This window comes from Lepidochelys kempii, chromosome 7 (genome assembly GCF_965140285.1).
Source record: "Lepidochelys kempii isolate rLepKem1 chromosome 7, rLepKem1.hap1, whole genome shotgun sequence".
In the NCBI taxonomy this organism is placed as follows: Eukaryota; Metazoa; Chordata; order Testudines; family Cheloniidae; genus Lepidochelys; species Lepidochelys kempii.
This window is the reverse complement of record NC_136386.1, coordinates 27,811,550-27,839,061: the sequence shown is the minus strand read 5'-3', so window position 1 is coordinate 27,839,061 and position 27,512 is coordinate 27,811,550. Positions and strand designations below refer to the sequence as shown.

General features: G+C 41.2%; 1 protein-coding gene across 5 annotated transcripts in view; it reads left to right on the top strand.

Annotated features, from left to right (window-relative positions):
* The window catches only part of CACNA2D3 (calcium voltage-gated channel auxiliary subunit alpha2delta 3), a 724,110-nt gene that overhangs the window by 119,935 nt on the left and 576,663 nt on the right, over positions 1-27,512 (top strand). Inside the window, exon 1 of one of the 5 annotated variants that reach the window (XM_078853617.1) lies at positions 21,623-21,684. The exons of the other annotated variants lie outside the window; for them this stretch is intronic. Coding sequence (XP_078709743.1) covers positions 21,658-21,684 — 27 coding nt within the window. The 5' untranslated portion in view covers positions 21,623-21,657. Of the gene's footprint in view, positions 1-21,622; positions 21,685-27,512 lie in introns of those variants that run through there. 5 annotated transcript variants of the gene reach the window in all.

Here is a 27,512-nt window from a genome sequence, read left to right as displayed (position 1 = left end):
GCATGCTTGCCTCATTCCCATGAAACACTTAGACTTTGAAACACCATTTTCCAACTGAAAAGTGTTCTCTTGGAAAGTTATTGACCAGTTCTAATTGTGACATTTAAAATCAGTTTTCCCTGCGTTCATCTGGAGACCTTTTTTACTGGTGGACCTTGAGGAGAAGAGTGAGGGCTTGATCACTGACTAACAGTGGTTGAACTTGGATGGACTATGTAAAGACCTTGTATTGATATCCTAAATGAAGTTTCTCTGAATCTCTGTCAAGTATCCAATTATTTATGTATCGTATCTCCCCACTTGCTAGCTAGAACAATAACTAGGGAGCATATAGAGACGTATTTTATGCCTCCTTGTAACAGCTTCTCCTGCTAATGACAATATCATCCAGATCTCTGTGTATAATAGGCAGTTGAATTCACTGATTGCATCTGTAAGGGGACTGTTGCCACCTTACTAACATTCAGTGGGGGTGTTTTGGTTGGCTAGCTCCCAGTACTAAAAGGGGAAGGGTCTATGGGAAATCAGGACCCTGAGACTGATAGCCCCCAGGAACAATGGGGAGGGCCAGTGCTCCAGGTCAGCCTGAATGACAGGGCGTGCAGGCTAATCAGGGAGTCAGGAGGCCAGGGAGGTCCCGTCCTTCGTGTGAGCTGGAATTACCTGGGTCAGAGTGGGGCTGAGCTAAGGAGAAAGCAGGGGCCCAAGCTGAGCTGGGGAGCAGAGCTGTGCCAGATCCAGAGAGAGCAGACCCTGTTCTGGGAGCTGAGCTGCAGCCCCAAAGCCAGAGGCACAGCCCCGAGAGAGCAGACTTGTCCTGGGAAGAAAGATGCAGCAACCAGAGCCAGAGGGGCCAGAAAAGCAGCCCAGGAAGCAGGTCAGTGCTGGGAGCAGAATCACAGAAGCAGCCTGCAGAGCAGACCTGTCCTGGGAGCAGAGCTGTAGCAACCAAAGCCAGAGGGGCCAAAGAAGCAGCCCAGGGAACTGGAGGCAGAGCAGCAGTGGCGCTGAGACAGACTGGTGGAGCTGGGGCTGGAGCAGTCCGGAGCCAGGTGCGGTGAGCAGCTGGGGAGAGCGAGGGGGACCCTGGGCAGCAGGCCCAGCACAGGGAGGTACCTCAGCCAAGAGGCACTGCAGGCCAGGCTTGGATCGTAACCCCGACAGGGTGGAGGTGACACTGGGAAGAAGGGTCCTACCACTTAGAGACTGAGAGTGTGTGGCCACCACCAGAGCGAGTGTCCAACCCAAAGCATCCCTGCAGCACAGCCAGGGCCTGAGAAGAAGGCCTGAGACTTACAAGGAACAGACTGTGAACTGCCCTGACATTCCAGAGACACTGTTTGTGATGTTCCCTGCCACAGAGCGGGTTGATGTGTTTCCTTTAACCTTTCCCATTTTTCCTTATTCTTTTTAAAATTAATTGTTGATTAAATAACTTGCATTTGCTTTAACTTGTATGTAATGGTCAGTGGGTCAGAGAAGTGCCCAGTGCAGAGAGTACCCCGGAGTGGGGACACCCTAGCCCCTGTCTTAGGTGACCACAGCAGGGTTGGGGGTCGAGCCCCCCAGGAATCCTGGGCCCAGCCTTGTTGGGGTTATGAGGACTCTGCCAGACAGGAGAATGGAAGGGGAGCCCTCAAGGGCAGGGAGGCTACTGGGTAAAGGAAGTGGGAGTGAGGGTTCAGGTCCTTTTGCTATTCCACTTCACGGGGGTAGTGCAGAAGCCAGGAAAGTTCCCCACAATAGCAGGACTGTTCCCCTTCTTAAACTCTTGTTTTTACCCTGGTTCATGCCTACAGCTATCTGCCTTTCTGCTGCATTGCTGCTGCTTATCTACTGTATTTCTTCACTGTTGCAGTATAGTCTCTTGGCAGCAGCTAGTCCTTGCCAATAACAGTTGGTATCTAGGGTAGGTAGGTGCCTTCTAATTTGGAGTACATAGTTGGAGTATAATTCCATTACAAATTGCAGGTTATGGTTCAAACATGTGCAGGAATGGTGAGCACACCTATGTATTGCTCCAGTTCTTGTTTTTTAATATGCCACTTTAGGAGTATTTGTATCCTAAAAGGTTGGTGGTCTGTGTTAGTGTTCTCACAGTATCTAGGGGAGTGGTACCAATATTTACGACAGCTATTCAGTTTAAGGAATTTATTGCTAATTTACTAGACAAACAAAGGGTAAATATATAGACCAGGAGTTGTTTTTAGACCTGGGCTTCTCTGTGCTCCTATCTTACCTCTAACAAAATCTAAACTGAAAGAGCTCACCTGTCCAACTCAGCCTTTTTTAGATTATCAATAATTCTTCCAAACAACCCTAAAATATTCCAGTTCATTTTTTAAAAAAATCCTAATTACCTCACATCTGCCTTCTGCAACAATTTGGCCACCTAGCTATTGTACTATGTTATCCAAAAGCCATATGCGTAGGTTCCAAATTCACAGCACCCTCCTGGGTACTGGATGCTCAAGCTTTTGAAGGTGTCCCCAATGTAGGGAGCTCCAAATGCAAGTAGTAGCTTTCCATTTAACTGGACATTATAATTGCAGAAACCTACAATTCACAAACAAGATATGGGACCTTAAACAATAAATGGATCATTATATTATACACCAGTCCTCTGGGAATGACATAATGTTAATTTTATCATCACATTTATTTATTCTCCCTAAGGAAAAATAAAGAATACACACATGCCTCCTAAGCTCAAACACACCTCTCAAAGATAGGAAATCATTGACACATCCTTTTTGCACAATGAACTCCCTGTCTCATATATCTTCCTATGTTCCAAGATTATTTCAGGGCCTACCAAAAAGCAAAAGCCTGCTAATTAACAAAACTAAAAATCTCTCCATTCTTTCATATTTGCACAGCACACATACTGACAGAGACCTGCATTTTGTGTCACATGCATTTCCTACCCCTTACCTAGGAAATCCTAGGCTCCCGTGAGGACCTTGGGAGTTTTGCCATTAACTTCAGTGGATCCCGGACTACATCCAGTATTTTTAAAGTAACTGACTCAGACCACTGAGCTCATGAGGGTGCTCTTGAGTAGGTGTAACTTATCATAGCTCTGACTTGGGTGGAAGTTATGGCAACTTACACCAGCTGAGGATCTGCCCTGTAATACCTAACTGGTTAGAGGCTCACAATAAGTATGGTTGTGCCCTTATTTATCCCAAAGCATTTATTTATTGTTGGCAGTATGTCTTTGGCAGCTACATTATGTACCCAGTTCTGCTCTCAGTTACATGAGTGCAGCTCATGAGAGTACTAGCTAGTACAGTAACTACACTCTGTAGTCTAGAATTTTTGCATAGCAAATTTCATATCACCTACAGTGTGTCTTTCTATAAAACAATTCTGCCTTTTATTACATATCTGGGTACATCTCTCATGAGCTGTAGCAACTATTGAATAGGAAGGTGCCATTTTTACCATTTTTGTGACTATACCCACTCTTAAAAATTGATTTTTCCCAACCTGGAGATCTTACATGAATGTAGTACAGTTATGAAAGCTAAAATGTGTCTAATGTGATGGCCTGTACCTTTAAAGTTTGAGCATTCTCCCTCATCCCCATGAAAAGGCTCACTTTTGTTTTGGTTTCAGTTTTTGCTGTCAGAAGAACAATAAAAGCTTCACAGCAGACAGTTGTGTTTCTAGCTCCTTCTCTGCTAGGTCCAAATAGAACACCTAATGCTGACTTTAAAGATACTAATTTGTCTCCTGTCAAGACGTTGCAGGAAATTGCCACATCTGCATCTTCAAGAGGCATATTTGAAGCTGCATGAATATCTTGTATAACTGCTTTTTTTCAGATGTCACAGTTTGAAGATTTGAATGTTCTTAGCCACTTCTTGACTAGAAATAGCACGTTCTAGAAAGAGTGTAATACTTCACTTAGCTCCTTGTTTGTGCTTTTTAGTATTGTAGCTTGTTTCCTTAAATATGCTTTAAGCCAGGAAACATAGAAAATAAGAATGCTACAATGCAGGAGGAAATGCAGGTGTTTTAATGGTGTGGTGATTAAATAGAAGCTATTAAGTAGACTAATTATATCATTGTTCACTCTAAAGATCTGAGGCCAAATTCTACTCTCATTAATGCATTTTCAATCGCAGCCTCACCATCTAACTGGCCCACAGGACCACCAGGAAGTCTCCTGGAATGTCCACAAAATGGTCACAGGCAATTTTCAGTTGACAATCTCTACATTTATTTAGCCTAGAGACAGGATTTTTTCTAGGCTTTTTCCTCTTTCTTTAGTCTTTTCTCCTCAGAGTTTTGGAATAGGAATGGGATGTGAGAATAGGTTTGTTAGACACCTAACTTTGAAGTGCAGGCATCTGGAGTGCATCATAATACACAGGACAATTTAATGTGCCACTACTATAAAAGTGGTTAGCCACTAGCCCAGTGGTCTCCAACCTTTTTATGCACAAGATCACTTTTTGAATTTAACAGCAACCCAGAATCTATCCCTTCCCCTCCCTGAGGCCCCACCCCATTCACTCCATCCCCCCTCAATCCATTGCTCGCTCTCCCCCACCCTCACTCACTTTCACCAGGCTGGGGCAAGGTGTTGGGGTGTGGGAGGGACTGCGGGGTCTGGGCTGGGGCCGAGGGGTTCGGAGTGTGGGAGGGGGCTCTGAGCTGAGCCTGGAGCAGGGATTTGGGGTGCAGGAAGAGGTGAGGGGTGGAAGCTTTGGGAGGGAGTTTGGGTGCAGAAGGGGGCTCCAGGTTGAGGAAGAGTGTTGAGGTGCAGGAGGGGGTATGGGGTGCTGGCTCTGGGCAGGGGCTAAGCACTGGGGCAGGGGTTCAGGGTGCAGGAGGGAATATGGGGTGTTGGCTCTGGGAGGGGGCTCACGGCTGGGGCAGGGGGTTTGGAGTGCAGGAGGGGGTTTGGGGTGCTGGCTCTGGGAGGGGGCTCAGGGCTGGGGGTTGGGGTGTGGGAGAGGTGCAGGCTCCCACTGGGCGGCACTTACCTCAGGCAGCTTCCAGTTGGTGGCGCATCTCAGCCCCATGCCACTCCCCAAAGTGGCCAGCATGCCCCTGTGGCTCCTGGGGGGGCAGGGGTCTCCATGCACTGCCCCCACAGCTCCCATTGGCTACAGTTCCCCATTCCCGGCCAATGGGAGCTCTGGGGGCAATGCTTGCAGGCATGGGCAGTGCATGGAGACCCCTGCTCTCCCCTTCCCCCACGGGCCACAGGCCAGGGGCATGCTAGCTGTTTCCGGGAGCAGCGTGGGGCGAGGGCAGGCAGGGAGCCTGCCTTAGCCCACTGCACCACTGGACTTCTATGGGCCAGAGATCGCAATCAGCTGTCAGCAGCTTCAGAATTGACCAATCTGTTGCGATCTACCGGTTGGTGGCCAGTGCACTGGCCTAAAGACATTTGAGGAGGGACAGAGAGACCTCTCTGTGAGTGAATGAGTGATGTAGCTCATAGCAGGCTCCTCCTAGGAACAAGCATCTCTTCCTCTGGGTGTGAAGATGAGCCCACTGAGCTGGGAAAGTTGCTGATGCAGCCACAGGTGCAAGAAACTGGTTTTTTCTTTTGTTTTTTTTTAAAGAAGAGCCACCGTCCGCTGCTAGTGGGGTTCAGTGTGACAAAAGGCTGTGTAAGTTATGTGGTTGTGGAATCTCTTATCTCTCACAAGGCTCTTTCTGATAAAGTTTGGCACCAAAATTCCGTTGACTTTGGTAGGGTGGTGCATGTGTGTAACTGAAGGAAGAATTTGATCCATTAGTCATTATCTGAGGACTAAAAAGGTTTAATGAGTTTTTGATTTATTAATGACCTCTGAGCTGAAAATAATGGCACAAGCGGTCTCAGCATAGCAACAGATGCTTCTGGTTGGTTTTTATAATATTTCAAAATAACCATTTTGGGTCATTTTTAGCTAAATGAACAAAACCTCACCCCCACCCCTTTGTCCTTTTGTAGTAGAAAATGTTGAGTCCTAATCCATTAACTCTGGAAATATGAGAAACATAAACAAAGAGCATGTAGAAATGAGCCTGGTTATTTTGTTTTGAAAAGTGGTCACCATTCATATGCAGCAACATTGATTCCAACAAAAAATTTCCTAGTGTATATTTATGGAGTGAGCATGAGAGCCAAATTGGCATGGTAAAATGTAATGGCTTTTCTCGGTCTGTTGGTGATTCACATATCAAATATAGAATAAACAATTGGCAACTGTGAATCATGTGGCTAGAATTACATCCAGGAGATGTCCATATCCTCAAAGATTTAGTGGGAAAATGACCCTGAAAAAGTCTACCTCTGGAGTCCTCACTCAGATGAAACTCCCAGTGGGAACAACGGGAGATTTGCCTGAATGAGGATTGCAGGATGAAGCCCTGAGCTGGAACATCTTGGTCACCAGCAATTTCTGTGATGGGGGTTCAGTATGCTACTCAGGAAAAATAACACTTCCAAAAAGGTAGGCTTAGTATTGTCTTATGACTTCAGCAATGTATAGCAGCAGTATCAGAAACATTGCATCATTCAGTTGAGTTCAGAACCGCTCAGGGCTATTAATTAGGTGCAAACCACAAATTTTAAGACATCTTCTGTTTATTATATTATTATATTTACAGTAAGTGAAAACTTTAAATATTGTTAGTGCACAGGAAATCAGTTCAATCTCTCAGTAAAGTATGAGAATACAGTGTTACTGCAGCAAGACAGTGCACATCTGAATATTTTTAGTCTTCACTTTGGCCACAGGAATGCTGAGAAGAGGTCTAAAACACTGTTACAAACTTTCCTTAATTTTATGTAAAACTGTTACGTGCTGTTTTGTAAATTCTAGATTTTTATCATCCAAATTATATTTACAATATTTTTAAATATTTATTTCATGCTACTTAGACATTCTCTGCAGTTTAAAAGACCATTCTTGGAGTTTTTACTCATGTGAAAAATCTTTACCTATGCAGGAGTCCCGGTGATGTCAGTATGACAACTCAGGTGGGGAAAGGGTTACAGAATTGGGCCCTGTGTTATTACTATGCTCTGTTTTTGTTTGTGTGGGTAACGTTGTAAAAGTGATTTATTGTACACACATATATACACCAGATTATGCCAGTCTTGCAAAACATCTACTCAACCATGTACCTCCGATAAGTAATTTTTTTCTGGATGATTAAATAATCTTTTTTTATTATTAGCATCATAACAAAGGGTGAGATTTTGTGCCTGGACTGATAAATTTTCATGACACCTTTTCAAGGCTACTGAATGCAACATATTAATACTTGATGTATACTTTTAATAGCACAATACACACTGCTGTACTTCACTTTGGTTAATACAGGAAATTCTTTACCCATCTGCTAATATTTATGGCATATGTGCAGCTTGTTTATGTACCTATCTTGTGTTTTGTTTAGTTTTTCTTACTTCCAAAAAATTTGATAAAATCAGGTGTGTGTTTCTAAGAGAAATCTTGTAGGAGTGCATAGTTTGTTTAGACTTCTTTCCATATTATTTTTGGATCAGAAGAATCTGACACACGAGAAAATTGCTTATGCAGTTAGATTTTGTTGTTTCCCATTGATGGATTCCACACTTGGCTCTTGAAGGAAAAACTGATTTATGCAGGCACATAAAGGTCCATGGCTAATGGGTATGTAAGTACATGCTATATACAAATGAAATGCAGGCAACCATAATACATAGACTAAATAGAGGCAGTTGTGAATTACAGACCCATAATTTCACCACGGAGTCCGGGTGACATAAACCTCAAGAATGAAGCTTTAGTGGTGTGTATGATGTGGTGTCACCAGAATCCCGAAGTGGAATTACAGTTCCATAATTCCAAATTGTGATTTTTTTTTCCTAAATTTGTTAAACACGTGGCTCTCAGCTCCTTTTTCACATCAAACTAGCCCATTCCTTTCCTCCATCTTCATTGTTAAAACTACACTATCTCATTCCCCTTTTCTTTTCCAGCTGTCTCTTTCCATATACTAGTAATCCCTTTTTGTTTCCAGCATTCAGACTATTGCAGGAGAAACTCAAGATCAGAGAAACTGCTATAACTAGGGCTTCTTAGTGGTGTGTGTTTGAAAATCAAGTGTGCGATGTCTCACCAGTCAGTGCACTGTCATAATTTATAAGCTTGATGTCACTTTTTAAGGCATGGTTTGCTTGATTCAGTGGAATCCAGGTAGAGAGACGAGGGAGTCTTGTGTGTCCCTCATTTATATGTATTGAATATTTGAAGGTTTTGTGGTTTTATACTACAGTATAATTAAGTTAAAAATTTGAAAATACTATATTGCTCACCTGTCTATCTTTTGGAGTTCTGTGTCTTACTGGGGCATTGATTTAGTTATCTAAAACTAATACTGCTTCATTTGAAGACATTCCATTTTTTGATTCTCAAGTTTCATTGATCAAAATGGCATTAAGATAGGATATTTTTTTTCTTGAATCAGTCCCAAAGATATATTATGATAGTGACAGAAGCTTTGACTGAGTTTTGAGACACGTAGTCAGTTACTCTTTATTTGGGAAGTGGATAACTATTTTTACAACTGCATAATAGATTGTGTACACACATTTCATGGTAGATGAGCACAAAAAGGATTGTTTAATTTGTCTAAATATATCAAGGTATCCTGAAATCACTGTCATCGTATTTTCTTTGCTGCTACAAATCTTGGTTGTGTGCTGCATTTGCAAACTATGACTACAGGTGTTATATTTTACTTGGAATTCTTTGCTTGGAATATTTTACTTGGAATTCTTTAATTTTTTAATAAAGAAATATAAATATTTCTTTCATGTTTTTACAATTTTAAATGAGGCTTACACCATTGGCTAGCTAAATTGTTGAACACCTGAAATGATTAGCCAGTGCTCCTTACACATATAGAATATATGTGATGTACGTATTTGCAGAGGGAGAAGTAGTTAGGTTGGATTTGCTATTATGATTTACTACTTGTATTACCTATAGTCCCTAACTGAGATTGGGTGAGATTGGGATTGGAGGTCCTACTGCACAGACACATAAACATAGTAAAAGGTAGTCACTTTCCAAAGATCTTGTAGTCTAAGGCCTTAGTTCTGCAGTTGATAGCATGTGGACAGACCGCTGTGACACAGAGCCCCACTGAAGCAGAGTTAAAAGGGAAGAAGGCACAAAGGGGGAGGAGAGGGCCTGAGGCTGACTGCCCCCCAGCAGCCTTTAGGTGTTTGTGTGATGCCCTCTTGAGTCAACCGGTGTATTTGAAGTGCCACCACCAATGACCCCCATTGCTCTCCAGCTCTGCCACTGCTGAAACCTGGCTTTGCTGATGCTCTGAAATCATAGGGCTTTGAACAGTTATTGCAGTCTGCCTGTGTAGTTGTAGGGCAAAACAGTTTATATAGGCAAAACAGTTGAAGATTAGGAGGAATAAGTGATCTCCATTTATAGATGGGGAAAGTGAAGTGCTGAGAGATTACCTGACTTGTTTGAAATCACACACTAGAAGTATATGGAAAAGCTGGGAATAAAGCCAAAATATCATGAGTCCCAGTCCAGTGTCTTAACAACACCATTTTTCTTCTCCAAAATGCAGCTTTTATTTTAAACCTCAATTTCGGTTACATTAACTTTCCTAACTAAAAATCCTTTAAGTATGAATTTTTTCATGTTTGCTCTCAGCCCAGAGGTGTTTTTAATAGCTTCTGTAAACTTATTGCCAAATATATTATGAGTGAACTCTGCAGAACTCAACACACAATGTAACTTGTAAGTATCCTGAAAGTTTAAAGTTTGCCAATTAACACACAGCTGCCAATTAAAGGTGTTGGTGGAGAAATCATTTGCATTAAACTTGGTTTGTTTTGTAGATCTCATTGTAGAGACTTTAGTCTCATTTAGAGACTTAAAAACCAAGCCTAGTACATATGTGTTGGCTATTCAGTAACAGCATATCCTGGAGCAGAATGGTGATTTGTCACTTTCCATCCAACTGGTGAAATGATACCTGAAATAATACATTCATTTCTAGGCACTTTAATACTAGTATGTGTAGGCAAACTGGAGGCAGTAGAGAGAAGAGGAACAAAATAAGGGTCTGGAAGTATTAATTTATAGAAAAAAAGATGAAGAAACAAAGTATTTTCTAATACACATACACACACGATAAGCAACAACTGGGAATACCTGATGAGTATTTACAAGTATATGAAGGCTGCAAACACAAAGGAGGGACAATAATGATTGGACAAGGTTGCATATACCCAGATGCAATGGGAAAAATCTAGGTAAAATATCAGGGAAAACTTCCTAAGAGTGAGAGCTGCTAGACTGTGGAATAATCTCCTAAAGGGAGAGAGGGAAGTCTCATTGCTTGAAGTGCACAAAAATTTTGAAAAGCAGTAAAGAATATTCTGTTGGAGACAACTCTTTGTTCCTCAGGGGATGAAATAGATGTCCTAATACAAATTATATTTGGAAAAAGTTCTGTGATTTAATAGGGAAATGGAAGCAGTGTGATCCTTGTGTTTCATGTAGGATGATTGGAGTCAAGATCTGGGCTGTTACTGTACCGCTGATTCACTATGTGGTTGTGATAAATAACTTCCTATCTGTAAAATGGATCACTGATTCTAGTGGATAGTGCTTTTGAGGTTATTAGAATAAATGTGCTATGTGCAAAGTATTCATGTGTATACATTTTAACCCCCTTCCCAGAAAAAATCTGCCTTTACTCACTAAAACATTTCAGGGGGTTAGATTGGAAGGAGCAGCATCAGAAGAATAGGAAGGCAGTTTCCCAAAGGGATCAAATTGAGGTGGAAATATGGTAACGAGACTTTTCATGCATTTCTTTTGTCCAAAGATCTCAAAGCATGATATGATATGATCTTCAAAACACTCCTATGAGATGAAGAGTTATTGTATCCATTGTTATAAGTGCAGAAATAAGGTTATAGACAAGTTAGATGAATTCAGTCACAGTAAGTCGTGACTAGGAAGACCAGAAGATGCAAGTTCTCTTCCCAGCCAAGTTTCCCTCTTTTGGCACTTTCTCATTGTACTTCTGATAGAAGAACCACAGAAGAAAAAACATCTTAAAATAGAGAATCTGAACTTCTTAAGGAGAACACCAACGCTGTATGTATATTATATGGAAGGTCTTTGAATGGAAAACATGTTATAAGAATACTTTGAACCAAAGAGTTGTCTTAAATGAATTCACTGATAACTTCAAAACATCATGTCCCCCCTGCCCAAATATGATATGCTGCAATATGTTAATATTATTTAGAAAGTTAGACTGGGGAGAGGATTCTAAAGAAAGCCAAAGATGACCAAAATTTAGAAATTGACTGCTTGTTCGTGAAATTATTATTTGGGAACAAAGGTTTTTCTCAGGGCGGGATTATAGATGGAATGTGCTAATTAAAGGAACAAAAGATGGGCATTACAGAAGATATAACAGTAAAATATCCAGGAGAAGCCAAATAGGGACACTAGATTCCTGTCAGTTGTACTGTTTGATATGGCAGATCTCTTGTCATCCTGCAGTAATAAGAGGCTTTTCTGAGGGCAACACTTGAGCATGCCACAGGCTGTCCCTGTGGTTTTTCTTTTCCAGGGAGTGATCTTACCCATTGGATCACCTGAGCCAGATGGGAAAGAGAAAGTAGCCTATCTCTGGTCTCCTTTGTGGGATGTTAATGGATCACTAAAATGATAGAATATAGATGACCTCTTTAGTCACTAATTATGTAATAATAAACAACTTACATTTGAAATTAGTCACCTTTCAGAAATATACAGCCTGGGTAGGCTCAGTCTTTTCTGGCAAAAGATTATAGCTGGAGAGATCATCAGCCCAGATATCAGAAAGACTGAACAATCCCCAAATCGATAACTAGTGAATACATACTTAATGGAATACTTTAGTGTGCTATAGAAAAGTTACCTTGCGACCGTGTTTTTAAATATTGAGGACCAGAAGCTGAAAACCGTACACCCTGATCTTCTGCACTGTCCTTAATTTTTTACACTTGTATTGTTTTTGGTACTAATTCAATAGCAAACCGTTAGTATCTTGGCATGTTATAGTGGCCTGTACTCTTCAGTATCAAAAAGGTGGACGCAAGCACCAACTATATTACTTGAAACTTAATCCAGTAAAAGTGGGTTTATTCAATTATCTGAACATGGGTAACGTCAGGAATGAACAGCACTTTTCTTCTAACACTATCCCTAAAAGCTCCTTTCTACAAGAAGAATGTAAATATGATGCAGTGTGATTAGGATATGTTCACGTTTATCTCATAAGGATTTTTTTTAGATGCAGTATTGACAGCAAGCTGCAATGCTGACAGTAATCAAATTAACATTCTTTAATGTACACTGTTGTTGCAAAGTGATTTAATTCGCTGTTATAAACTCTCTCTCTCTCTCGTAAATGTATAATTTTATGTTTCTGACTTGCAAGGAACTAATGATGAAGAGATTGGCAGCATATTCCAACTTGGACTCTTCAAATCTTCAGTTGTAACAGCAAAATAATGAAGAATGAGCCAAGTGCTAATTGCTGATTTAGAATAATTTAAAACACTTAAAAAAACCAAACCCCAAATAAATCCCTATAAATATTCCAGATCGAACTGAGGCTCCTCAGTGCAGGCCTGTGGACAGTATTCCACAAATGTAACATGGCAACTTGAGTACCTTAAATAAGTGGTTTTCAACCCTTTTTTACTTACGGACCTCTAAAAGAATTTGAATGGTGGCGTGGATGCCTTTGGAAATCTTAGACAGTCTGCAGACCCACAGGGGTCTGTGGACTACAGGTTGAAAACCACTGGTCTTTGGTAACAACGACTTTTCACGGACCCCTTCGACCTCTGCAGACCACAGGTTGAAAACCACTGCCTTAAGTCCATACAAGATACTGAGTAATTAGCAAAACACTGGCAAGCTTTGACTGTTGCTTGTTGTACCTTTCCATTGTCAAAAATCACGTGTGATGGGTGTCTGTACTGGATACATAGAAAATGACTAGACTTCCATTGCATGTGTAAGGGGACTGTTGCCCCCTTACTAACATTCAGTGGGGGTGTTTTAGTTGCTAGCTCCCAGTACTAAAAGAGGGAAGGGTCGATGGGGAATCAGGACCCTGAGACTGTCAGTCCGTAGGAGCAATGGGGAGAGGCCAATGCTCCAGGTCAGCCTGAAGGACAGGGTGAGCAGGCTAATCAGGGAGTCAGGAGGCCAGTGAGGTCCCATCCTCCATGTGAGCTGGAATTGACTGGGTCAGACAGAGTGGGGCCAAGAGAGGGGCCAAGCTAAGGAGAAAGCAGGGGCCTGAGCTGAGCTGGGGAACAGAGCTGTGCCAGTTCCAGAGGGACCAGAAAAGCAGCCCAGAGAGCAGCCCCTGTCCTGGGAGCAGAGCAGCAGCCCCAAAGCCAGAGGCACAGCCCAGAGAGAGCAGTCTTGACCTGGGAGGAGAGCTGCAGCAACCAGAGTCAGAGGGGCCAGAAGAGCAGCCCAGAAAGCAGGTCAGTGCTTGGAGCAGAGTCACAGAAGCAGCCTGCAGAGCAGACCTGTCCTGGGAGCAGAGCTGTAGCAACCAGGGCCAGAGAAGCAGCCCAGGGAGCTGGAGGCAGAGCAGCAGCCATGCTGAGGCAGAGTGGAGCTAGAGCTAAGACAGAGTTGAGCTGGGGCTGGGGCTGGAGTAGTCCAGAGCCGGGTGTTATGAGTAGCTGGTGAGAGCAAGGGTGGACCCTGGGCAGTGGGCCCAGCACAGGGAGACGCCTCAACCAGGAGGCTCTGCAGGCTAGACTCAGAGGGGGATTGGTAACCCTGACAGGGCAGGGGCAAGGCTGGGAAGAAGGGTCCTACCACTTAGAGCCCAAGAGCATGTGGCCACCACCAGTGCGAGTGTCCAACCCAAAGCATCCCTGCAGCACAGCCAGGGCCTGAGAAGGAGGCCTGGGACTTACAAGGAACAGCCTGTGAGCTGCCCTGGCATTCCAGAGTCACTGTTTGTGATGTTCCCTGCCACAGAGCGGATTGATGTGTTTCCTTTAACCTTTCCCATTTTCCTTTATTCTTAAAATTAATTGTTGATTAAATAACTTGCATTTGCTTTAACTTGTATGTAATGGTCAGTGGGTCAGAGAAGTGCCCAGTGCAGAGAGTACCCCGGAGTGGGGACACCCTAGCCCCTGTCTTAGGTGACCACAGCAAGGGTTGGGGGTCGAGCCCCCCAGGAATCCTGGGCCCAGCCTTGTTGGTGTTACAAGGACTCTGCCAGACAGGAGAGTGGAAGGGGAGTCCTCAAGGGCAGAGAGGCCACTGGGTAAAGGAAGTGGGAGCGAGGACTCAGATCTTTTGGCTAGTCCACTTCACTGGGGTAGTGCAGAAGCCAGGAAAGTTCCCCACAATAGCAGGACTATTCCCCTGCTTACACATGCCAAGGGGGAGTAAGGGAGTATGATGCATCCCATTTTCCCCCTGCCTGGCCTACCTGGGTAGCAGCACAAGGAGAGACACAGTCTCTGAACAACTGCTGCATACCTTTCTCTTTGCATATGTAGGCAGGCTTCATTTCCCCCAACATGTCAGTTAGCATACCTGTGCTAGCATCTCTAAAGATGTACGCTACACCAGCAACAGACCTTATAGAGAGCGCTTCCCCCTCTGAGCAAGGGGTGAAACTGGAAGGCAGAATGTGACTCTGAGGGTGAGAGTGCCTCCCAGTCTGCTCCTGGGAAACAGGGCCGGCTCCAGGAACCAGCTTTCCAAGCAGGCCGCAATTTGGCAGCAGCGCCACTTTTGGGCGGCAGCTCCGCCGCTCTTCTGGGTGCGGTGGCAATTTGGCAGCAGCCCTGGCGCTGTTGTGGTGGTGGCAATTCAGCGGCGACTGCTTGGGGTGGCAAAATTGGTAGAGCCGCCCCTGCTGGGAAAGCATATTGATGACACTCGGGGCAAAGCCATTTCAAGCTTTTACAAGTCCTCAATTAACTTCTTTGCTGGTATGTGTTTGGAACTCAATACAGGGTTTTCTGAGTCTCACCCCTGAGGATGAATTTCACATAAGACATTCTTTCAAGGTGGGTTATGGTGTTAATAAAAAGCTGTAAAACCCCATCTTATTTTGGATGAATAAAGGGCATGTTGACCATATTACTATCTAACAGGCTCTCTGGTTATTTTAACCTGAAGGTTGACCCTTTTATTTTGGGACTGGGACCAGAGTTTTCAGTTGATGATCTATTTAGTTCATTCTCACAAACAGTTGAATGTGCCAATGGAAATTATCTTCAATGTGGCATAAAATCTAAAATTAAAAATAGTACTGAATCAAAAAAATCCCACCATAGTACCCTTCATATATAATAAATATACACTGTTTTAGAATCAGAAATTCCAACACAAACATTAAAAGGCTAACTCATTTAAATGTTTGAATAATCTTATAATTATAATAGAGAATACAATGATAGCATAAAATAGATTTTTCAGTTGGGAGGGAAATGTATTTAGAGCAACCTACACAGAAAAGACTTGTGAATTGTTTTCATTTTGCTGTACAAGTCTTTTTTTTTTAAAAAAAAAAGTGGATGCTCCTCTTTTGAAGCCTTGAAGATATCTTGTATCTTTCAGCATTGGCTATTATGCATTCAGGCACCTCAGGAACAAAGAAATGACAGAGTAATAGATGGCCTGGGTTTAACTAAGTAGGTGATGGTACAGATGAGGCCTGATAAGCTTAACACTTCATCTCTGTGCTGCCACTGTGGGTTGCAAGGAGATTAGAACTGTCTTACTGTGAGGAGGGCAAGCTCCACAAATTCACTCATACATGGCAGTTCTGTAATGAGGTGATACTTCATTCCTTAAACTACTGAACTAGAACCGCACAAACAGATGTATGCCTCTGGCAGTCTTGTGTATTCTGCACGTGCTCTGCAGTGCCTCCAAATGCAAACAGACTATCTGGTTGCCACAAGTACATTTTATTGAGGTACACGGTTCTCTGCAGATCTGCCTTAATAAGAAACAAATTATATTTTGTGGAATGAAAGCAAGCTTCCATATGAAGTCCAGGATGTTTACATTACAAGTGGGAATCTGAGAAGAATTTACAGATAACTAACTTCGGGATAAAATAACCAATCTAGTATTGGCACAGATTTTGTCCCGCCATTATCTTGTGCAGTGTTTACAGTCACAGTGACTGATTGACAAAAGCCCCACAAAATTAAGATTTGACTCCAGATTACAAATCTTTAATTCATTGCTCTGGAGAAGCACTAAAGCTCAAACTCTGTCTCCAAGTCATTAAATTTGTTGAGCTTGATGGCATTTTGGTTGGCAACATTAAAGCACATGTTTGTCAGAAGTAACCGCAGAGGCCCTGATTCACAGGGAACTCTAGCACTTAATTTGCACACTTAGTTATGTGTCTTGTTTACCACAGCGGTACTACTCACGGTCTTGCTGATTTGAGGTCGGAGTTCAGTTCAGCTAAAACTGCTTTGTGTTCAGCAGAAAGGAGTTATTGATTGATCGACAGTAACTGGTGATTTAGTGTGGGTTTTTTGTTTTATGTTCTATGTTCAGAGATGATTAGCAAAATGGGGGTGGATATCTCAAAAGTGTCTTCATATAAATGTTTCTGAGCAAAGAAAAATAGTGGCTTATGATGTTTGCTGTACATTATATGTGGAAAATGCCCTTATTTAAAAATATAATTTAGAGCTACTCACTGAATATCATTATTGCAATGATATATTAGTTGTAGCAACTTCAATTCTTAAGCTTACTGTCTGCAGAAATTAATCTTTAAGAGTTCAAAAACTGTGAATATTAACAGATTCTGTTCTTAAAAAGTAATGGCTTTCTCTCTTGCTGAGCACCTTCTAGGAGATGTTAGGGCCATCAACGCTCATTAATTTCAGCAGGAGATGGGTGTCTTCATCAGACCCATTATAGTTAAGCCTGAATCTTTCCATTCAGTACAATAAAATATTTCATTAACTGCTGTAGATTTAAAAAATCAACACAGGAACATCATTTTTAAGAATTAATGTTCTGTATTATGCAACATTGAAATGTATGATTGTGTGTGCCTGCCTGCCTATACTCAGTTTTAAAACAGAGATAGTTGGGTTGCAAAAATGTGCTGCAGAAATTTTACTAACTGGGTGAAGCTGAAACAGGGTATTTTCTAAAAGCACGAATAATTCCAAATGGTTATAATTCAAATATTATTGAGAACCTTTTGTTTCCGTTTCAATACCTCATGGCAAACACTTCTGCATGTGGTGTTTTGTGCATACATGTGTGCAATCCTGATAATATTTTTTAAAAAGTTCCATAAACAAAGAAGTGTACTGAACTACTTATCCAAATATATTCTCTTTCTAATGAAAGATCTTTTAGGTGATTAAACCACTCTTTCTCTAGATTCTTCTGGTATAAGGAGAAAAAAGGGAAATTAATTACTGTTTGCTGAAGGAGAGCAAACTACTCTCTTCAGGACTTTATAGTATTGATTTGGCTATTATTGGTGGTTTCTATTCTCTCTTCATGCAGATTGATACATCTTTAATTCATAATTACATTATCATTAGTAGTGGTTTATTGACTAAGCAAAATGAAGCTGTTTCCAGGTGCTTTACAGTGCAAAGGCTCCATAATTTTTTTCTGAGAAATACACAGGTGTATAACTTCTCTTCATGTCTGTGAGTACTATAGACTGAAATGAAATAATTTGTTTCTGTACTGTATGCTGGCAGTCTAGCATGTTACTATGTTTTGCAGTTTATTTTTTGGTGAGGTGAAGTCTGGTGATCCTGGTGTAATCAGTTCTTGGGTTTCAAAAACACTTCCTAGGTCTGCGGAACAAAACAAAAGCTGCTTAAGAACCTCCATATTTATTTCAATAAACTATATACCAAAGTGTCTCTACAAATGTGTTAGAGAGAAATAATGTGGTTTACACTGTAGAACATAAAGCCAAATTTGATTTACATTTAATTTTTAAAAAAATCTGGTCAAAGGTTGTTTCAGTTAACAAAAGCCTTCCGAACATGAGCTGTACAGTACCCAACTGCTGAAATGTTTCTAGTCTAACCACATACCTACAAATAAACACAAAGACAATTATGCCCCAGCCAAGCAGTCAATTAATTTGTTTGTTAGGCACTTTTGTTGAGAGAAAAGCGGGGAAGATTGTTTAAATATATTTTGCAATGTAGGACCAGAGCTGGTGCTGCAAAAATGAGCAGAATTAGGGGATCTGTCTCCTAGTCTGCGGTTGACACATGTGCAAATCCTTGTGGCATGACTGGAGAGCTAGATGCATTTAGCAAGGGGAGATTAAATCTCCTTGGAGTGTTTCCCATTAACAGATTTATTTGCATGTGTTGTAAGTCTCATAAACAGGTTGCGAAGAAGGTTTTTCCCAACTGCAAAGTTTTTGCCAAACAATGTGTTCACTGTTTATGTTGATGGATTGTAATACCTGCTGATAATATAGTGTGTATGTGTTGTGGTACAAAGGCCATCATGCTGTAGATTATTCATCAGATTTCCCCAGAAAACTAACAAGAGCTACAGTTTGAATAACAAGCTCTGGCTGTTTTCTTTGTGCATAGGTCATTTCCTTAATGAGGTTTCAAGCGTCATCTCCTTCATTTTTAACTAAAAGGGAGAGAGGAAAAAATAGTGTTGAAGGAGAAAAATGTGTTGAGAATCAACAATGGGCAAATACCACACTAACAAAAAGCACCATGTAGCTAAGTGGTGCAAACAGAAATATTTAATTAGATGTGTGATCTAACGTATTAACTAGTATCTTGCTCTTTAAGAGCATTTATTAAATATTGGATTGAATATAGCATTGCCAGTTGGATGACCTGGTTTCTATTCTTGACATGGCTAGCAGTTTGTGACTTTGGACATCTGATTCACAATTTTGAGAACAGTATGGGTTAAAATCTTCAAACCTCAGCTCCTCCTGCTAAATCCTAATTTAGGTATCTGAAAATGGCCTGATTTTTTTTTCCCCCCAAAAGGTTTGTGAACCCATAGCTGCAATTTTCTTCAGTGGGATTTGTAGGTGCTTAGGTCTTCTGAACATAAGGTCACTTTGTATTCAGGTGTCTAAATTAGGAGGCTAAATCTAAGTACCCAAATTCAAGTATTCTCAGCATGTACTTTTGTTAATAGTTACAGGGGCCATCTTTTGGAAGCTTTTTCTTTTTCTTTTTTTTTTTTTAAAATAAATCAGTGGTGAATACTTTTATCTGGGGAAAAAAAAGGAGTACTTGTGGCACCTTAGAGACTAACCAATTTATTTGAGCGTAAGCTTTTGTGAGCTACAGCTCAGAAGTGAGCTGTAGCTCACAAAAGCTTACGCTCAAATAAATTGGTTAGTCTCTAAGGTGCCACAAGTACTCCTTTTTCTTTTTGCAAATACAGACTAACACGACTGCTACTCTGAAACTTTTATCCGGGGTGGGGGAGGAGAAAGGCGCAACTATGTAGCGGAACAGTAGATGGTCAATACTATGTCCTTTAAGAAGTAAGCAGTGAAATAAGACTAACCGAGTGAGTGAGTGAAGGTCTGCACTATGTAGAGTGAAAATTCAGAAGAATATTATTCAAGCAGACAAATGTAAGTTATAGTAAATGTTACAGTTGTTAACATGGGTATGAATTAATGGAACAGGTCACTGCTTCTGATGGATAGTTACAGTTAACTATTATAAACTCGTGACTTTGACCCCACCTCAAAAAGAGGTTTTTGATGAGTGAATATTTGCCTTTGGAATGCTTCCGATTATAAAGATATATGTAGTGTTATAATTAATGGCAAAATTTATCCACCAAGAATACTCCTGAGCCCTTCCTTAGTCTGCCCCCCATACCCATGCCCCAGTTTCTTTATATTACTCAGTTTATTTTATCACTGGTTCTGACAGAGTTTTGAAATGTAGGAATGGAGTTCTGGCTGCTCCACGTAGGTGGGAATGAAAATAGGTATCATGTGATAATACTCGACTGAAGTACTGAGTCTCAAAGAGGCAGATAGAAAGCAGAACAGTTTGACAGGGAGCTGGAACAATAGTGAGGCAGACATAATGATAAGAGGGAGGGTAATGCAATAGACATAACAAAGAAAAGCTGTTGAAAGAATTAGTCTGTGGATGTACCCCAGGACCTTACAGCCCACAGCAAGTTATCACTTCTGGTCTTCGTTTCCTACTGACATAACGGTGTCTAGTTAGAGCAGGCAGATGTGATTTGCCATGGAAAATAAAACACTGCAGTACCTCACTCCAGCTGAGGAATTAATGAAGAAATAACTGTTCAGTTTCCTACTCATGACTCTCCTATGCAAAGCAAAAGCAGCATTCCAGGGAGGGGAAGAGCGAGCCATCTGGCAGACTTCTGTGGGAATTAAGTTGGACCTGCTACACCGTGAGAATGATGGAAGCTCCTAACATACATCCTATCCTTTGGAAATACCATTTACTAATATTGTTGTTGAACAAAATACTGTTACGTACCCTTCTCCAGTTCTCCAAGAGCACCCCCTTTCAAGTGAGATCCTGCAATCCAATCACTCTGCCTGCGGCTCTGCAGTACATCCTCCCTGGCTGTCAGTGCTGTTCCCTAGCAAGTCCAGCTGGGCTTGGACCTTGCCAGAATTCTCTTTCAGGGGGTTGTGACCAGTGGTAACATGCAATGACATGGAAGCAGTATCTCCAAAAGCAGATATGATTTATTTGCCCAGATGGATAGAGGTTTATGACCTTTTCTTAAACACACTAGGGAAATACAACCTAGATGGAGCTACTATTGAGTGGGTGCATAACTGGTTGGAAAACTGTTCCCAGAGAAAAAAGAAAAGGAGGACTTGTGGCACTTTAGAGACTAACAAATTTATTTGAGCATAGTCTCTAAGGTGCCACAAGTCCTCCTTTTCTTTTTGCGGATACGGACTAACACGGCTGCTACTCTGTTCCCAGAGAGTAGTTTCAGTGGTTCACAGTCAAGCTGAAAGTGCATATCAAGTGGGGTCCCACAGGGATTGGTTCTGGGTCCAGTTCTGTTCTGTATCTTCATCAGTGATTTAGACAATGGCATAGAGAATGCACTTATAAAGTTTGTGGTCGATACCTAGCTGAGCGGAGGGAGTTGCAAGTGCTTTGGAGGATAGGATTAAAATTCAGAATGATTTGGACAAACTGGAGAAATGGTCTGAAGTACATAGGATGAAATCCATTAAGGACAAATGTAAAGTACTCCACTTAGGAAGGAACAATCAGTTGCAGACATGCAAAATGGGAAATGACTGCCTAGGAAGGAGTACTGCAGAAAGGGATCTGGGGGTCATAGAGGGTCAACACTGTAACACTGTTGCAAAAAAGCAAACATCATCCTGGGCTGCATTAGCAGGAGTGTTGTAAGCAAGACACAAGAAGTAATTCTCTTTCTGCTCTACTCTGTGCTGATTAGGCCTCAACTGGAGTATTGTGGTACCCAGAACTGCACATGTTTCAGGAAAGATGTGAACAACGTGGAGAAAGTCCAGAGAAGAACAACAAACATGAACTTAGTTTCTGCCTCTCGGGGAAGTGGATTGTCTACTCCAATGGGAGACCCCTTTCTATTGACTCAGGTAGTGTCTACACTAAAGCAGTACAGCAGTGCAGTGGGCATATGTCTTCATGTCCCTCTGGGATGGGATCCTGCAGTACAACCACTATCTCACTGGATCTCTGCATTATGACCTCCCGGGCTGTCAATGGTGTTCCCTAGCAAGGCCATCTGTAGTGTTTTAAATGTAGACAAGCCCTGGGTCTCGGTCAGCTTCTGGCTGAGCTGACCACTTTTCTGTTAGGGGCACCATTTTAACCCCTCAGAATCCTTGGATCTCAGCCCTAGGGCAGGTCTACACTATGTGGGGAGGGGGGGATCAATTTAAGTTCTGCAACTTCAGCTACGTGAATAACGTAGTTGAAGTTGACGTACTTAGATCTATTTACCGTGGTGTCTTCACTGTGGTGTGTTGATGGGAGACGCTCTGCCGTTGATTCCCTTTGCACTTTTCATTAAGTTGGAGTCAATGCTAAAGTGATTGGCGGTCGATTTATCACACCTATGATAGACAGGATAAATCGACCCCCCGCTGGATTGATCGCTGCCCATCGATCTGGCTGGTAGTGTAGACAAGCCCCTTGCCTTGGGAAGAGAAAAACAGCCTAATTGGTGGTGCCAGCTGAATAGCTTCTCCCAATTGGTGGCCTAGCCATTGTTATCTTTACTCCTTTTGAAGTGTCTTTGTTTACCCTTCCTGGATTCCGTAGAGAAACCTTTGATTTAACTCCGCATTTGGTCAGGTAATACTATAAAATTGAGCAGGGAAATTAAGTTGTATCTAATTTTCCTAAGAAATAATACAGACGTTTTCTCAATTTGTTACAGTCCTACTCATACATTTGTTCAATAAGTACTTTGTGTGAAATCCTGTAGTAAGTTTGCAAGAATAATAGATATTTCTTCATAGAAGAAGCGGTTTCTAAGGTAGTGCCAGCCCGATATTTGATAGTGCTAAATAGCAATTTAAAATTGCTTTTTAAATGTAAGCTGAGCTGCAAAATTGATATTGGCATATGTTTAAATATGTTTTAAAAATCTTTTCCTAACAGTTTTGGGTAATTAACCCTCAGAGAAGCCACTGCCAGCATCTTGGAAACATCTGATACTCCTAGCAGCTGTGGATTTGTTATATTGTCTCCTTGCTTCCCCCCCTGTTTTTTTTAATATAACTGAATTTATTATGGGTAGAAGGTGCCAGGCTGACGACCTCAGAAAACAAAGTCCTCTATTTATCTGCAGTGCAGGGACGTCACTGTCAGTTGCAGTGCAAGTTTTCTTGTATATTGTTGTCATTGTGTTTCAACCTTGGCCTGGAATGACCATGTTAAGTGGTGGGAAGGGTATCCTTTGGGAGTGATCCTTTGCTTCCCTTCTTTGACTATCAAGCTGCTTATGGTAGTGTTGTGATGTGATCTCCTGGGAGTGAAATGAGCCCCCCCACTTTTTTCTTAAAACTGTGTGGGGTCAACCATACTTTGAAGTGGTACAGTCCTTTATGTATTTTGCAATGCATTTGCAAATATCCATGATCTATTATAAAACTGAAAAAAGATTCTGCATACCTTCCAGAATATTCGTTCCCAAGAATAATCCCATGCATTGTATCGCAGCTAGGAAGGGTGGATAATCCAAATTTGAAATTTCTGGGCCAAGCTATTTTGAGATCTGAATGGACAAAAACCTTCATAAGACTTTTCCATACATGATTTACACCAAATTTGTTTATATTGGTATCTCGGAAGCAGCTGCTCTGATTCATCTCAAAATTTGAATGGGGAAAAAAAATCTGATCCTAAACCACACTTGCTAAATTTGAGGTGGAAAAGACTTTATGAAGAATTTAAAGCAGTGTATGTCCAAAACCAGAATTGAAATGGAAAACTCTTCACAGCCTTAGAGAGAGGCAGCTGTCTCCTTATGTTGAAGATTTGCAGCAACAGATAATATAAAATCTGAATGCCAAGGGAAAAGAGGATTAATTTAAAAGTGATTATATTGAATGTGGGAAGAGTAAATTAACAAATCATTGCACTCTACATAAGGTTTAGAAACACAAGATTTATTTAGAAGATAGATACTGGAATTGAAATTTATAAATGGAGTATGATGCTCTTATTGGCTATATACAGCACAGAGCTTTTGTGGTAATTTATTTAAAAAAAGAAGTAGAATGTACTTCATATTCCAGTCTCTGAACACTGTTTCTTTGAGATGCTTCCCTTTTTCTGTCTTCATTGTTAAAAGAGGGTACATGTTTTTACATTCATAAATTAAACTGTTAAAACAGTAGGATTGATATGTAATTGGGAGTGAAAATAAGTTTTATAGCCAATGTTCCTTTAAAAAGTTACTCCTATTAGATTTAGGTTTATGATAGAAGGTTTACTTAATTCTTTCTTTATACTCTGATTATGAAGTGTTTCTTCTGTTCAAAGAATGGTGTTTTTTTCTTTTTTTGTCTGCACGGTTGAAAACTGTCTGGTGTCTTCATTGCTGACTTTATTCTGAAAAAGTGGAGTAACTCTACCATCAAATTTAAACTCTGGCTCTGATTTTCAAAGGGGTCTCAGCTGTGCTTCTTGGTTTTTCTTTTGGTCCATGTTTTTGCTTTGGCAGGTAATTAGAGGAAAATTTTTGTGAGTAACACTGAGATCTAAATAGACCTGATCAGGTGATTAGGTCTCAGTACTATAAAATGTATCTGAAGATGTTTGTTTGCACAATTATGTGCAAGCCCAAAATCTGAGGCCATCTCTGGAAAGCAGAAGTCCACAGTTACATTAAAATGACTAATTCAGTTTGGCTTACAGCCTGAGGAGCAACCATTTACCAAATACCAGAATCTGACAATACATTAAGAGAGTGTGCATTATTCACTTGTGAGATCTGTGAGAATGTGAAAAACCCAGCTTGGTGAACTAGCTTTCTTTCTTTTTCTGCAGAAAGAATCTTAGATTCTAATGGCAACAAACATATTGTTATTATGAAGGTATCATGTTTAAGAAAATCACCTCACATTTCTTGCCCCCTCTTAGCAACAGGATACATACCACCCTTTACCCTACTTAAGGAACTGAGCCTAACATTTGCCATATCCGTTAGCACAGACCTAGACTTGTATGCTGCCTCTCTCGGTAGGTGTCAAGGTTCCTCCCCCACTCTGAACTCTAGGGTACAGATGTGGGGACCTGCATGAAAACCTCCTAAGCTTACTTTTTATCAGCTTAGGTTAAAACTTCCCCAAGGTACAAATTAATTTTATCCTTTGTCTTTGGAATAACCACTGCCACCACCAAACTCTAACTGGGTTTACTGGGAAACGTAGTTTGGACACGTCTTTCCCCCAAAATCCTCCCAACCCTTGCACCCCACTTCCTGGGAAAGGTTTGGTAAAAATTCTCACCAATTTGCATAGGTGACCACAGACCCAAACCCTTGGATCTGAGAACAATGAAAAAGCATTCAGTTTTCTTACAAGAAGACTTTTTAATAGAAATAGAAGTAAATAGGTGTAAAGGAATCACCACTGTAAAATCAGGATGGTAGGTACCTTACAGGGTAATTAGATTAAAAAACATAGAGAACCCCTCTAGGCAAAACCTTAAGTTACAAAAAAGACACTCAGACAGAAATAGTCATTCTATTCAGCACAATTCTTTTCTCAGCCATTTAAAGAAATCATAATCTAACGCATACCTAGCTAGATTACTTACTAAAAGTTCTAAGACTCCATTCCTGTTCTATCCCCATTAAAGCAGCATACCAACAGACCCTTTGTTTCTCTCCTTCCTCCCAGCTTTTGAAAGTATCTTGTCTCCTCATTGGTCATTTTGGTCAGGTGCCAGCGAGGTTACCTTTAGCTTCTTAACCCTTTACAGGTGAGAGGATTTTTCCTCTGGCCAGGAAGGATTTTAAAGGGGTTTACCCTTCCCTTTACATTTATGACAGTAGGCTATGACTGATGCTTCTGAGAGGGGAACGTACTCATAATACTACATACAAAGTTTTAGATGGTCCTTTCAGACATGGAGTGATCATCAGACACCCAAAAGCATGATTACCCTTATCTTAGCTTGTAGATGAATTGAGTTATTTTAAAACACAGTTCCTCTTTAGTTGTCCATATGCAGAAGCCCATCTCAATCTGTTTCTTGCTGATTGATTGAAGAATGAAAAACTGCAGTGAGATCATAAGCTTGGAAGGCCTTGTTTAGTATCTGATTGTCACTCTCTGCATATCTAGTCAAACTACAGTATAACACCTGACAAATCATCTAGCAATGCTGATAGCTAGAAGTGGGTTGGTTTCCTTCCTTCCCTCTTCAGTAGTCAAACCTCCATCGTTAAATGATCAGTTTACTACTATTTCCAGTTGTCCGCAAAGGGTCTTACTCCTACTGAGTAGTTCCTCATATTAAATCAGTGGGAATCAGTTGTGGAGAGAGGTACTACTCAATGTGAGTAAGGTTTCCACAGTGTGGCCCTGAGTTTTAGAACAGAGCAATTGGACTATTGAACTACTGGTTCCAGAGTGAAATCAAGTCACCAGTTTAAAAAAAGAAAATGGAGACCAGATGAAGGATTCTAATGGAAGCTATTGAAATTTTGCTTAAGACTTTTTCTCCTCCTGCAGAACACATGAATTCACACCCTTTTTGAGACAGAATGGCATGCTTGTAAGCACCACAGACACAGGCTGAGAAGAGGTTAGGTGATATTCTGTCATAGCATTTTTCTCCTATGAGTTTGAAATCATAAACTCTGAGCAGGCAAGTGGATTTGTTGAGAGTTGTAGTATAACCAAACTCTGTTAAGTGCTAAAACCCTAGCAACCAACTGGGGGTGGGAGGGAGCAAGGGAGGCTACCAGCAAAATGTAATCATGAGTAGCAGCCCAGATCGCTGGCTCCTTCATGGAAAGAGAATCAAAATTGACTGTCCTTCCTTTTTTGGGGCCAGCCTTATTTAATAGTTGAAATATAGAAATAAGGTAAAAAGGAGGACAAGTTTCTGAGGCCTATGAACAGCTAGCATAATTCCTATTTGATTGTGTGGTGACTCAGGTATTCACAATATGGACTGTGGCTTCCCCTGTACTGCAGATGGGAAGTAATCAGTGCCACCTGGGGCAGGTTACTCCCCTTTCCACACTAACTCAGCTGCTCTGGCTCTAGGTCTGAATCAAGACTGTCCCTATTCTGCAACCCTTGATACTGCAGTCTGTGCAGAGGGCTAAAGGGAGACACCTTCTGCAAACATGGACTGCAGGTCACAGTTGTGTGCTGAGAGAAGTACCAGGTGCTTTCGTACTACAGTGATGAGTGCAGTATAATTATCTATACAGAATAGAGTACCAAATCACTAGCTTTTTGTTTCAGTCCCTTGATTGAAATTGTGGTCAAGATGATGATGCTTTATTGACTTAGTTTCGTAGCACTTAAAACACAGAAAATGAGAAGACTCGGTCAGATAAAAATATCTTTGAAGAAATTAAATGCATTGGGGACACAATGCACAAAATGGCAGAGACAGTGTAACATACTTAAATTATATGCAAATATTTTAAAAGAAGAGTAATAAGTATTTTGCCTCAGTCCACTCAGAGGTAGCTTCCAGGGAAAAATGGTCTGCAGAGTGCCAGGTAAAGCTATGCGTAATTAATAATCTAATGAACAACAAATACATCACTGTTCTGCATTGTAAAGGCAGATGACTCTTCTGAGGCAACTAAATGAGTAGGCTAGGAAATAATTGTGGTATCTCAGATACCCATGTCTTGTAACAGTTAAACATGAAATGCTAGCATAGAGAGTCCTGATGTCATTTGATGAAACAAATAAAATAACTC